This window comes from Pinus tabuliformis, chromosome X, assembly GCF_031772625.1.
Source record: "Pinus tabuliformis cultivar Carrire ecotype Pingquan chromosome X, CPIR1, whole genome shotgun sequence".
Taxonomy (NCBI): Eukaryota; Viridiplantae; Streptophyta; class Pinopsida; order Pinales; family Pinaceae; genus Pinus; species Pinus tabuliformis.
This window is the reverse complement of record NC_142308.1, coordinates 1,543,003,276-1,543,018,165: the sequence shown is the minus strand read 5'-3', so window position 1 is coordinate 1,543,018,165 and position 14,890 is coordinate 1,543,003,276. Positions and strand designations below refer to the sequence as shown.

The following is a 14,890-nucleotide window of genomic DNA, read 5'->3' as shown; positions in this document are numbered from 1 at the left end:
CCAAGCTCCTCCTCCTTCACTCCTCCAAGCTCTCCTCTCTTCTCTTCTCCAACTCTCATAAACTCAAAGTGAGAAAATGAGAGATGAATGGGGGCTTTAATCCCTTCATTCCTCACCCTAACCCAAGGTGGACCCACCCCCAACAAGTCAACATACACAAAAATGAAAAAAAAACAGCGTTTTTTTGGCCACGCGGCGGAAAGGGGGGAAGCGTGTACGGAATCGTACACGATCCGTATTCTTTGTCCTCCGAAGCGCGGGGTTTCGTACGGCTGAAGCGCCGTACAAAATGCGCTTCGGGCACACGCTTCCGAAATTTCCAGGAAGCATGTTTATCAGTCCGGAACGCGTTTCGGTTTTTCCGAAGCGTGTTTCGGATGGCGTTTACCCCACACATCCGTACGGATCGCGTTTTGGGGTTTAGATCCGAGGGGGGGCGTTTCCTGCAACACTGCCTAGAACTCATGACCATTAGCAATTAGGTCAACACATATATCTAGGACTTCATCGTCATGCACAAGCATATCATAACATGTGTTAGTCAAACCCCAAGACACAAACATCAATATTTATAACAAACCTCAATTAGACCAGGGTTTCAATCGGACAAACACACATATACCTAGGATTTCATTTCTAGGACATTATGAGGGTCTTTGCTCAAATACTGTACCAAACCCTAATGATCTAGGGTTTCAATACATAACAAAGCAAACCCTACTTTATTAATACTTCAAAGGTTTGAGATTTTAGTCATCACCATTCAACCCTAACAAGCTAGGGTTTTCATAACCATACCAAAACCCCAAACATGACATTATCAACGCATCAATCATTTTAGACTTCATTAATAACCCTAAGTAGGCTAGGGTTTCACACATTATCATCAACATACCCTTAAGTTAGGGTTTTTACAAAGAACCTTTCTAGGGTTCCACAAGAGAAATCAAAGATATGAGGAGGGTAGACTTATCTAATGATAAATCACCCAATCAAGAATTTTTATGATTCAAGAGAGCTAGACACAAAATATGTTAGTAATGTAGATTAGTTTATCAAGAATGAATATACCTTTATGAAGAGAGTAGAGTTTATAGCTTAAGGCATACATATTGTTTCTTAACAACTCTTGTAACTCCAATGCTTTGTCTTGTGAAGCCTTCTTTCATATTCCTTGAGTATTCAACAATCTTTTCCTAAACAAGGAAAATATGAATAGAAATGTGATTAGTATTTAATGCAAGCAACACTAGATAAGTAAGTAAAACTAAAATGAAAAGGTAATAAGATACTTATCTTTGGAAGTTGGTGAGGGCTCCCTCCAAGCTTGAGGGATACCTATAACCTTAAAAACAAATCAAAAATGTTTTTCCAAAATATGTTAAACCTACAAATACTAGAAATAAAAAAAATGAAATAACTACAGCTTAGAGCAAAGAACTTAGTAGTGTAAGTCCCTTATATCCAGTTCTTCAGGTTTATTCTTCTTTGGAGATCCTTCTTTAGCAACATTAGCTTGGTCTCTATTTCTTTTCTTGTTCTTCGGATTGTTGGGACAAATACTTCTATAGTGACCCATTTTGTGACATTGGTAGCTTTCTATTTTGGACATATCAACCTTCTTTCTTCGCCCTTTTGACTTCTTGAAGTTTCCTTTCTTGTGAGAATTAGAGTATGCATTTGAAACCTTTTCTTCTTCATTGTTGGATACTAATGAGATTCTCATTTCTTCTTGGCTGCAAGCATTCCATAATTGCTCGAAGGTAGGAGCTTCTTTCTAGTTGTTGAGACCTGAAGCAAAAGAACTCCAAGTAGGTGGCAATCCCAATAATGCAGTAATTACTAGCTCCTTTTTCGGTACAATTTCATCTATGGCTTGAAGTTCATCTCTAATTCTAGATATCCTTACAAAGAAGGAAGCCACAGTGTCATCCTTCGTCATTTTTGTAGTCCTTAATTCATTCTTCAGACTTGCTACTTGATCGATGTTCTTGATAGTGAACAATTTTGATAAGGCTTCATACATTTCTTGAGCATGGTCTATATTGGAAATGTATGGGACAAGATTGTCCTTTATGCTTTCTAACATCAGTGTCATAGTCAATATTTCTGACTCTTTAAACTTTGCTTTATCTGCATCACTAGATTCTTTGGTAGGTTTCTTCACCTTTCCTTTGATCAATTCCAAGACCTTGTTCTTTTCAAGAATGAGGTCAATTCTCTTCTTCCATGCATGCTCCTTCCAATTTATTCTCACTCTTTATTTTGTTAGACATTGTCCTTGAAGATAGTGAGCTTCTTCCCTTATGAGAGCTCCTTATATGATCCCTTGTTCAATCCTTTAGACTCCTTTCAGTGAATTCTCAAAACTACTTTTTTCCTTCTTCACCTTAGCTCTGATACTATGTTAGAAAATTAGAAAGGCAGAAAGATTTTCTTATATAGATAATTACTTATGATTCTTTTATCTTTATGTTCTTCTTTTGTCTTTTAGTTCATCAAGCAATTACTAAAACAATAGCACAAGGACAATAGATGTAGGCGGACAGCCAGGGCAAAACTCCTATCTAGGGGAAAACCCAGTCAACAATTCTTCCTTCAATATTTTCTCAAGATAATCCAAGACTCTTGATCTAGACAAAGAATTCCTCCACACAAAGTCAGCCCTCAATCCTTCTTGCAAATGATAACCCTTCAAAAGCAACTTCGACCTAGAAACACCAACTTGCAGTAGCAGCTTCGACCCAGCAACTGGCAGAACAACAACAACAACTTCGACTAGACAAAGAAAACTTTGATCTCCCTAGATACTTCTCTGATGTGAGAGATAGATGGCTCAAAATTTCAATCTTGATGTCTTCTTCCTTCCTCCAAAATTTCGCACTCTTTTTCAGCCCCTTTCAACCTCTTCTTCAACTTTGCATTTCCCAACTTCCAGCTTTTGTATATCGAACTATGAGAGAGAGAGTGAATTGCTCCAAATGAATTCAAACTGCCTTGTATATATAGCCTTCCAGTGAGGTCGAATTGTCCTTCTTGAAGCCGACTTGATCTCCTTGAGGCCGACTTGGTGTGGAGGGGACAAATAGTATATTTGACTCAATATTAATTCTTTTTACATGATTCAAAATCCCAATAAGGGTCTCTTTTAATGAACAATGACTCTAATGACTCAGAATAAATCCTAGAAGTCCTCAATGGGGACTTTGACCTAAAACAAAATGACCCAAGCATGAAACCCATGCTTTAATAAGTTATAATAATAATAATAAAAGTATTTTTCTTCATTTTTTTAATAAATACATCTCATTGTGACTCAAATACATTTATGAAGACCGAACCTAGTTACATATTTCAACAACGACCACTCTTTTTGAGTGGGCATCAAAAGAAGGGGATCAATGTCTCAGAACCAATGACAATGGCCTCCACCTGTAATAAACAGCCAAGGTTTTTTTTGAAAATTTTCTACATTTTTAGGTGAAATCCCATCCTCTCACATGAAAGTATGTCATAATTTGGATATATCCCATAACTGGAACCCAAGAATCATTTATCCAGGAACTGAGTGGCCCTTCACCCATCCTTCCGACAATAAAATTTCCAATTAAAACCTAAGAAGCCATTTCTGTCACCTCATGGAGGTTAACGTCTTTGCCCAAAACAGGCTTCAGTGGCTTGTTTAGTTTTACACACTTTTTTGATTGTTTATTTGTCATTCCTTTAAAACTAAACCCACGCCTTCCCTCTTGTCACTTGCTAGGAATTTGAAGCCAGATCATGCACTTGCTGACCCTCAACCACATCCAAATGACCAACAATAGGTGGCTTTGAGGCCACTTTTTTCCCTGAGAATCTTGAGGCAATCCCATCTCCTACACTCAACAATGGAATGCAGGGAAGTACCACTGGGATGAAGCCTTGTGCCATTGTAACTAGACAGCTTGCTTGTAGTAGTGGTGACCCCCCCACTCATTATCCCATATTTCTTGACCACTCGGGAGCTTAACCCATACTTAGACAAAACTTTATGGCTCAGAAAAAAGCCTGCAACATTTGTACCTCAAGGCACAGATTGCAATGAGATCCTGGATCTAGGTGTGCTCCACTAAAGTCTGGAGAAATAGCACCTGGCATTGCATTCATTCCAGTGTGCTGCGAGATCCAAAGAGTCACCTGCCCACATGAGCTCTCCACCAAATGAAACTACGGAATTGGACTCCGGTGGCATTTCCACTCCTTAAAAGGGTGTACTCTCTCTACATAAATTTCTCCAATATTTCTGTTTCTGTAGGTGAATATCCTGTGCAATTTACTGATTAATTATTTAAGCAGATTTATCTAAACTTGAGTTTGATATGCACCTCAAGGATGTGAAGCTAGTGATTGCATATCCGAAATTGCAACCCACCTGCCCCCTGTCAGTGCACTATTTGTGTGAAGTCAAGAGATGTGTCTTTGAGCTTTTGCAACCTCAAGGTGTAGATCAAACCAGAGTTTAGATCGTTTTGTTCTAGTGTATATATCCAATGCATTTCACGGACCATCTACGATCAGTGCAGAGTTACATGCACACACACACTTGGAATGTTAATGGATCTCTGTACTCTCACTTGGGCTGTAGAATATCTTTCTTTTCTAAGTGCAACACATCCTTGCACACACAAAGAAAGTGTTGATAGATCTCTTCACCCCCACCTGGGTTGTAGAGTACCTTGCTTCTCTAAGTGCAATTGTTTGAAGTTTTTCTTATGTTGGACTAGAAGGGTCACACACCATCTACTTAAGGAAATTGCTGACTTGGAGAAAGGAATTTCACTGTTGACTCTCTTGAGTAGATTTGTAAGAGGAAATGCTTATAAGGGAATGGTTACTATTTATAGCATTGCTAATTTCTCTCTTTTGCTCACAGCTTTGGTTAAGCTCACAGGTACATTATTCAATGCTGCAACCTCCAATATGGTTTCCACTGGTATTGACTTGCCATTTTCTTCTGGAAGTAATAAACTAGAGCGACGATCAAGGGACCGTCTCGGTGATTTTGCGAGAGAACTTCGATTGCTCAGGGGTGTTGACATGTCAGGTAAGTTGGTTCCATTTAGAGCCAAACAGTGGATTGATTATAGGAATTTTTGGACAGTGGCCAATGCAAAAATTTGCAGATGTTAAACTAGAAGGGAAAGATCATGTCTAAGGAATACAGCATTGAATATGAGGCGTTTGGAATTTTGCAATGAGTTTGACAATCAGATTCCTGTTCATTGTAAATCTTGACTCCTTTTTTAATGCTCAACAATACTAGGAAATTTATTGCGTCTTAATCTTTTCAATCAGTGGTTGAATTATGATACAAACTGCAGTCATGGCTGTTAGGATCATAGGTGAAATAATCTCTTATTAATCAAATTAATCCTGATGCAATCAATGAAAAGATTATTCGAAATGACACTGACTGTTTCCTCTAACATTACAGGTATACGAAAATTGGCTGATTATTTCCCAATCATTGTTGATTTAATATTTTTGGGACCCTTGCAGATTAATTAATGATTATGTCATTTATGGTTAGAATTAATGAGGATGATGACCTGATTGCTTTGGATTTTACATGTGCAGGCCGCAATTTTGGTGATGAGGGAATAATATTTTTGGCTGAAAGTTTAGCTTTCAATCAGGTTATTTTTGCATATGAATATCCTGATTTCCAATCGCTAGAGTTAGTTGCAATTTCACTTTCTTCACAATACCCTTCTGTTTTATCTTTCTTATTGCTCGTGCTAGATAGATATACACCATTTTTAACAAAATCTCTGAAATTTTTTGTAGCATGTACTGCTAAGAAATGAGCCATATGGATTATTGAAATTTAACATTCATGATTCAGACTGCAGAAGAGGTAGATTTTTCAGCAAATGGCATAACAGCTGTGGGTTTGAAAGCACTTTCGGATGTTCTACCTTTGAATGACTTTTTAAAGGCGCTTAATCTCTCTGGCAATCCAGTTGGTGATGAAGGAGCTAAGGTTGTTTTCTTTACACAAAATACTGTTTTCTTTACACAAAATACTCTGAACTGGGTTTAGTTTACGTTACATGGCATCTAGGAATCTCTACATAATCAGTCTTTCACATTTTTGTTATAAATGAAAATGATTGAGTGCCCCTTTTTGTTCTGGGTTTGACAAGGAAAGAAAAGGTGACAACATGGTTTTCCTGGATAAGTAGCTATGCAACGACTGTCTGGTCAGGAATACATAAATAAGTGAATGAAGTGATAATTTGTGAAAGTATAGGCAAAACATCTAGATATTTAACAACTGTATGATGTTTGGGGTCTTTTCATTTTAAGTAGTTATAGCAGTTTGGATAATCTTTTTGTGCATCTCAATTTTCATGGATACACCTGCTTTCCATCTATTTTTTAATGTTATAAGGGGGTGTTTTGTATTTATTTCATAGGTTTACCACAGCATGATTGTATTATGATATTTTTGTCATTATCTTTTTTTCTTTTCTTTTTATGAGTTTACTAGCTTTTTATATGTATCTTTGGAGGCTTTTCTTCATTGCAAGGAGGTTTCTAAGCATCTTGTTACCCACCACTTAGAACAAACAAAGTTCGACCTTCAAGTTAAATACTCCAGAAGACTTGGAATATGTAGATCTCCATTGAGATACAAGAATATATATTAAAATGTATGAGTAAGAATGATGTTACAATTGAGAATGAGGGGCTTTCTTATATACCAAGCAGGTGTTCTTTTATGAACGGTTATGTCTCCTTAGATATGCCTCTTTGTTTAACTAATTATTACTTATTTACTAAGTCACAGGACACGTCCCTCAGGGTCTCATGTCGGACATGAAAACCGCCCTAAAACGTGTCGAAAACATTTTTCTTTGTGTCCTCCAATCGAGACACGTGTTTTGGACGTGTCGAAAACGTGCCCTAACGTTTTTGGTTTTTAAGACACGTGTCCCATGAAAAGTGACATTTAAAACCTGCAACATGGCTTATTTTTGGCTTTTTTTGTCATTGTTCACGACCGAAGTTGAGTTTGCTCGTCGCTTGAATCCAATTTGTTGTGTAGTGTGAGGGATTCCATCAAATTCGAGAGCAATGCTCACAACTTCACATCGACCTGGACCTAGAGATGTAGGAGATGAGTGTTCACATGCTTTGCTGAGAGTTTGGAGCACTTAAATTTCTTGTAAGTTGTGTTATAGCCTACGGAACTTAACTTAATTATACACGAGTGACCATGTATAGATCATGTGTTGAAATAAAAATCCCAGCTCCCCATCATGTGCTCATTGCTCACTACACCTTCGAGGTCTAAAGGGAGGGAAAGCTCGATCAACGCTCTAGTCAACAATGAAGTTTGAACATACATAAATTTATAGTTCATAAACTACCATATGTGAAATTTGAACATGATCAAACTTGTTTGAAGTTAATAACAAAAATTATAACATGAACAATGAACATTGAATTGTGAACATCATTGATGTAGTAAATTAATAAACTAACTAGTAAATTACTAAATAGTAAATAGTGTATACTAAATACTAAATAGATATCATCATGATTCATATCTATATGGATCAAGCACTATATTTCAGTGTTTTTTAATATCTATATATATATATAACGTGTCCCTCGTGTCCTGTTTCCGGGGTCGCTGCGTCTCGTGTCAAATACTCGTATTTACATGTCCTCCGTGTCTCGTGTCCTCGTGTCATGTGACTTAGCTTATTTACATATTATTATGTTTATTATTTATTATCTATATTTATTACTTTTACATAATTATATTCATAACAACGACACCCATAGGAGAAATTTTCTCCTAGATTTGACTTCATCTGGCAGCCAACAGCCACTAGATAGCTCGATGTGCCACCATTCTCTACCACCATAGCCAACCATTATGTGCCCTCGCCCATCTGTTATGATCGTATGTTTGAAGGTGGGCCTTCCAACCCCGAATGTATGGCTTTTCATTGTGTAATTGGGTATTTTTGCTTACTTATCATGGACACATCTGGACATGGATTAGTGGGGGGATTCAGCGGAAAGAATGGGTTTGGTCTGTAGTCTTGTTTCCTCGTCCAATTTGACGGTTAGTCTTGTACCTTAGTTCCATGGGATCTCCTCTATTGGCTACTAGCTTTAGAAGTGGCACTACAAGGGAAACCTTGATTTTGGCTGCGTGGTCCCGCTGCTCGATAGCACATACATCACTCCCCTCTGCTTATTATAACCACTTTTCACATATTTCCCATCCAGGTCTACATTTGTCCCTCCCTCCCCTTGTCCACACTTTGGGTTAGGCCTAGAATGATGTCTTAGAGGTTGATGCAGCTAAAAAAAATAAAAGCATAATTTGGCCACTTACAACAGGAAATGTACCATAAAATGCAATTTATGGCCGGGGCAAAAATTTAGCACGTGGGCAAAAGCCAAACATGAGCTCTACCCCTATTATTGTGGTCATCACCTTGGTTCCTAGGGCCCCTATGTGAGCCCCCTTCATCATTAAGGAACCCATGATTGTCCCAACCCCTGGTGGGCGATGAGCTGCCCAATCTTAAGGGGGTATCCACTGCTATATTATTCACATCATGCTCTGATTCCCTAGAGCCCTGAGCAGTAAAAGAAAAGAAAAATCAATAAAAGACAAAAGACATATGAAGAAGGGTGGAAAAACAAAGGCCTGAGGTCACTCATGTACCAGATTGCTCCCTTCTATATCTATACACCCATGTGTGGGCTTCCCTTATTATAACTTCCCTTGTACCATGACATGTGGGTTGGAGCCTTCCCCTACTACCCCCCTCCGTTCCATAATTATATCACATGACACTTGTCATTTGACAGGTGTACCATGGACCTGTCACTCCCTTAGAGGTTGAAACCACCTAATAGGGTCTTCGATTAACCTCCCTCTTGAAGCTGGGGACACATGTACATTCTAAAGTCCATTATGGAAGGGCATGCCGCTATGAAGTGTCCACTTGGGCCCCTGATTTGTAAGCTCATTTACTCATTTGCACTAATGAAATTGTTGTATTGGAAGGTGAGGAGATGCATTGGATCTTATATAGGATTGCAGGTGGGTCTTCATCTTGGGGTTTGGCCTCCCTATACGGGATCCAAGCCCTCTAGAGGGTCATGATGGCACTTGTAGGGTGAGCGTTGAGAGCCATGGGCCTCCTCCACAACAAAGCATTGATTGCCATGCCATGGGATCCTTCAGCACCACATTTGACTTGCTCGTGCCCCACTCATGCAGAGATGATGATGCACTTGGACCACATTGCCCAGCTAACCACATGCTTCTACTGGACACTTGGCATATGGTCTAGGGGCCCAGATGGAGTTTTGTCTCACCTAGGGAGACATGGGAGGGCTTCTATGGTCATTCTTGCCCTTATGGATGGAGTATTGACATGTTGATGTAGTTGGAGACCCATGAGTCCATTCATTGTGCTCACACAACCACTTGGGAGTACCACTGATGTTTTGCTTGGAAACCAAGGGGCCCTTCCCTTGGTCATTATCATGAGAGCCTGTTGGGTCCCTATAATACTAGTGATTACCCCATTACTATTGTAATTATACCCCTTATTTATATTGTTGTGCCCCTATTACCCCCATGTTGTTATTTCTGTGCCCCATAGAACCCCTCTATTGTTATTTTTGTGGCTTAATTTATTATTATTAGGTCGGCTGGATTATATTGTGACTCCTTAGACTCCTATATATAGAAAGGAGGTTTTGTCATTTGAATCATCCAAGAATTGTTCATTTATGTAATGTAAAGGAGGTTTCCCCTCGAAGAGGCTGAATTCTAAGGCGTTGATCTATCTTTTCTATCTTTTCTTGAGCTGGTTTCATAACATTTGGTATCAGAGCTTTGGATTCTAGGGTTTCGCTGCTCCAAACAGGTCAGCGTGGCATTTTTGCTATAACTTTTTTTCTGTGACGTTTCAGAAGTCGCAAAAAAAACCCATTTGAGAAGAAATCGCGTTGAACCTTGGGTCTGAATTTCAGAGCTTTTCGCGCGATATTTGCGGAGATATGATTTGAGGAAGTTGGTATTTTTGCAGACTCTTGAATTACATTCAAAACAGGTGACCTGGGGAAAATCGTCATAACTTCCTCTCTGGGGATGGGATTGATATTTCGTAAGAAGGTATAGAAAGAGGACGGACTGTAGTTTCTTGTATGCATGTTTCAGATCCAAAGGTTGAAATAGTGACTCGTGGCACGTCGTACAAGTTCTCTCTACTGAATTAGTCTAGAAGCAAGTCACTGTGGGAGATTTCACATAACTCTTCCTTGGAGAATCCAATTTGGGTCAGACTTGTGGCATTGGAAAGAGGACGCAGAAGGCTACTACAGGTTGCATTTTCAGAACTGGATGATCCAAAATTACAGAGATACATCAGATTCAATATCAGGCTTCTACAAAGTGAAAAAAGGTGTGTAGTTTTTTTTTTAATTTTTGCGTAAGCTTGGTTTAACGGAATTCAAAGGGCATAGTAAAGCATTATTATCGGTAACTAATGCCCCGAGGAAAGAAAATGCAAACACCTAGTAGGGAACCTGATTCATTAGAGAAGGCATTGAGGTTAGCAAGAAAAATGGAAAGAAAAATTATGGCAACCAGGAAGCATACCACTCACAACTATAAAAACGGAAGTGTTGTTGCCCCTAGTCTTCCACAACCTATAAGGTTGACACCACGACAATTGGAAGAAAAAAGAGCAAAAGGGCTTTGTTACAGTTGTGATAGCAAATACACTAAAGGTCATAAGTGTTCTGAGAAGAAATTATTCTACATAGATTGTGAAGAGGAAGAAGAAAAGGAGCAAGAAAGGTCAAAAGAAAAAGATATACTCCAGGAACAAAGCCTAGATGAAGAACAAATAAATCCGACCATATCTTGTAATGCATTGGCGGGAATTACCACTCCTCAAACCATCAAGATAGAAGGACAAATCAAGAAGAAAAAGGTAATAGTGTTGATTGATTCAGGAAGCACCCACAATTTTATTCATTGTAGGGTAGCAAAAGAATTGAATTGCTTCCTATATCCAGCACCAGAGTGTCAAGTGATGATTGCAAATGGAGGAACAATAAATTGCTCTGGAAGGTGCCATAATATCAAGCTATCCATGGGAGAATATGTATTGACTAGCCCAATGCTTTCCATTCCAATGGGAGGTGCTAATGTTGTACTAGGAGTCCAATGGCTACAATCCTTGGGTACAATAGCTTTTAATTTTCAAGAACTTTTCATCAAATTTTCTACGGAAGGAAAGAAAGTTGAATTAAGGGGTATTGCAGGGAAACCAGGAAAGATAATCAGCTCTAATGGTATGACAAAGCTTCTAAAAAAGGAGCAAAGAGGTGTAATTGCACAATTATGTTCGCTAGATGTTTCCACATCAGAATCATCTATTTCTCCAGATCTCCAAAATGTCTTGGACAATCATTACAATGTATTTGAGACTCCCCAAGATCTCCCACCTATGCGTGATCATGATCATGCTATTCATCTGATTCCAGGAAGTGTTCCTCCAAACATCAGGCCATACAGATATCCCTATGTCCAAAAAAGTGAAATTGAACGTATGGTTGCAGAAATGCTAGAGGCTAGTATAATTCAACCAAGTCAAAGTTCTTTCTCTGCTCCAGTAGTATTGGTGCACAAGAAGGACGGATCATGGCGCATGTGTCCGGATTATAGGGCGCTCAACAAGCTCACTATTAAAGATAAGTTCCCCATTCCTGTCATTGATGAATTACTGGATGAATTGCATGGATCAATTTACTTCACCAAGTTGGATCTTCGTTCGGGATATCATCAAATCAGAATGAAGATTGAAGACATTCCAAAAACGGCATTTAGAACTCATGAGGGTCATTATGAATTTTTGTTCATGCCTTTTGGCCTTACCAATGCACCTTCAACATTTCAAGGTTTGATGAATTCAATTTTCAAACCATTCCTTAGAAAATTTGTGTTAGTATTTTTTGATAATATACTAATCTACAGCAAGTCTTGGAAGGATCATGTTGAACATGTTGACAGGGTGCTTCAACTATTGGAGGAGAAACAATTATATGCAAAAAGATCCAAATGTTTCTTTGGAGTCCAGGAGGTGGAATATTTGGGTCATATTGTATCTCGTGAAGGAGTTAAGGTAGACCCTAGCAAAATTAAAGCCATTAAGGAATGGAAAATCCCCACATCCATAAAGCATCTGCGAGGATTTCTTGGGTTGACAGGGTATTATCGCAAGTTTGTTAAGAATTATGGGAGAATAGCAGCACCTCTAACAACATTATTGAAGAAAGATGCATTTTCATGGACTCCGGAAGCAACAAAGTCCTTTGAACATCTTAAAGAGGCAATGTGCCAAGCACCGGTCTTAGCTACACCGGACTTCACAAAAACCTTTATTGTGGAATGTGATGCTTCAGGAAATGGAATTGGTGCTGTTCTAATGCAAGATGAAAGACCCATTGCTTTTGAAAGTCGTCCAATTAAGGGAAAGTTTTTAAGCAAAGCTATTTATGAGAAGGAAATGTTGGCAATACTCCATGCACTTAAGAAATGGCGACCCTACCTAATGGGAAGACACTTCAAGGTAAAAACGGATCATGATAGCCTTAAATACTTTTTAGAACAAAGATTATCCTCTGAAGAGCAACAAAAGTGGGTCACAAAGATGTTGGGTTATGACTTTGAAATCATCTACAAAAAAGGGAAGCAAAATGTGGTGGCAGATGCACTCTCAAGAAAGGATGAGGATGTGGAAGCATTGTTGTGCGCCATTTCTATTATCCAACCAGATTGGATAAACGAAGCAAGGGAGGAATGGAAGAATGATGAAGAAGTATGGGCACTTATTCGAAAGCTACAACAAGATTCCAATACGTCTGATACATTTAACTGGCAAAATGATTCGTTATGGTACAAAGATCGCTTATACCTCTGTAAGAATTCCTAGCTAAAACAAAAGATTCTTATGGAATTGCACACTTCTCCCTTAGGAGGGCAGTCAGGATTTTTAAAAACTTACCACAGGGTTAAGAAGGAATTTTTTTGGGATGGCCTTAAATCAGATATTCAAAAGTTTGTGGCGGAATGTTTGGTTTGCCAACAAAATAAAGTTGAAACAATTAAGACACCAGGTCTATTACAACCTTTATCCATTCCAAACAAACGTTGGGAGGAGGTTTCAATGGATTTTATCACAGGTTTACCCAAGTCTGAGGGAAAGAGTGTCATCATGGTGGTAGTTGACAGACTTACCAAGTATGCACACTTTTGTGCATTATCACATCCATTTAAAGCTAGTACAGTTTCTACTGCATTTATGAAAACAATTCAAAAGCTACATGGAAACCCAAAGATTATTGTAAGTGACAGAGATCCCATTTTCACTGGAAATTTTTGGACATAATTATTTTCTTGTCTTGGTACTCAGTTAGCTCATAGCTCATCTTATCATCCTCAATCTGATGGGCAAACTGAGATAGTAAACAAATGTTTGGAAGGATATCTTCGTTGCTTTGTATCTGATAAACAGACACAATGGGTCAAATGGTTGCCTCTGGCTGAATGGTGGTATAACACTTCCTTCCATACAGCAACAAAAATGACCCCATTTATGGCACTTTATGGGTATCAACCACCATCCATCACATCATATTTAAGAGAAAATTCTAAGGTTCAGGCAGTGGAACATCACATCGAACATCAACAACAAGTCCTCCAACTCTTAAAGGATAACCTCGTGTTGGCACAAAATAGAATGAAACAACAGGCAGATCAACATCGCAGTGAAAGAAGTTTTGATGTAGGTGATTGGGTATTCCTACGGCTACAACCATATAAGCAAATGTCCCTAAAGCAAGCTAAGAAGGATAATAAATTATCACCAAAGTATTATGGTCCATACAAGGTGTTGCAAAAGATTGGTACTATGGCATACAAATTGCAGCTTCCTGCAGCTTCTCGATTGCACCCCGTTTTCCATGTTTCATGTTTAAAGAAGGTTATAGGCGACAAGCTCCCAGTTCAAACAATATTGCCAGAACTTGACGAGGAAGGAAAAATTATATTGGTATCGGAAGCAGTCACAGAAACAAGAACTCGACAGCTACGAAATCGATCAATTTTAGAGTATCTTATCAAGTGGAAGAACTTATCCGCTGAAGATTCCGCATGGGAGGATGAGAATTTTATGCAGAAGTATCCAGAACTTCTCAAGCGTTGAGGACAACACTTTTTTGAAGGAGAGGGGCATGTTGGGTCCCTATAATACTAGTGATTACCCCATTACTATTGTAGTTATACCCCTTATTTATATTGTTGTGCCCCTATTACCCCCATGTTGTTATTTCTGTGCCCCATAGAACCCCTCTATTGTTATTTTTGTGGATTTATATTATTATTGTTAGGTCGGCTGGATTATATTGTGACTCCTTAGACTCCTATATATAGAAAGGAGGTTTTGTCATTTGAATCATCCAAGAATTGTTCATTTATGTAATGTAAAGGAGGTTGCCCCCTCGAAGAGGCTGAATTCTAAGGCGTTGATCTATCTTTTCTATCTTTTCTTGAACTGGTTTCATAACAGAGCCCTCCTATCCGGTTTGGCACATGGAGGACTTGTCGAGTCCTTCCAACGAACCATTTGCACTATTTGTCTATCATTTTAGCCCTCTTGAGAGACTTATTGTGTAACTTTGGAGCTATTTGGTGGGCTTGTAGATTTATTATTTGGCATATTAGGGTAATATTAGGGGCTTGTTAGTTCATATTTTGATATCACATGACATGTATAAATAGAGGAGGCCTAACCTCACT

The 14,890-nt window shown here is 38.7% G+C and overlaps 1 protein-coding gene across 2 annotated transcripts in view; it reads left to right on the top strand.

Annotated features, from left to right (window-relative positions):
• The window catches only part of LOC149145934 (uncharacterized), a 264,965-nt gene that overhangs the window by 169,875 nt on the left and 80,200 nt on the right, over nucleotides 1-14,890 (top strand). For both annotated transcript variants that reach the window (XM_089447971.1, XM_089447970.1), the window contains exons 3-5: nucleotides 4,913-5,083; nucleotides 5,617-5,675; nucleotides 5,885-6,022. In XM_089447971.1, the coding sequence (XP_089304097.1) occupies nucleotides 4,913-5,083; nucleotides 5,617-5,675; nucleotides 5,885-6,022 (368 nt within the window). The remainder of the gene's footprint in view (nucleotides 1-4,912; nucleotides 5,084-5,616; nucleotides 5,676-5,884; nucleotides 6,023-14,890) is intronic.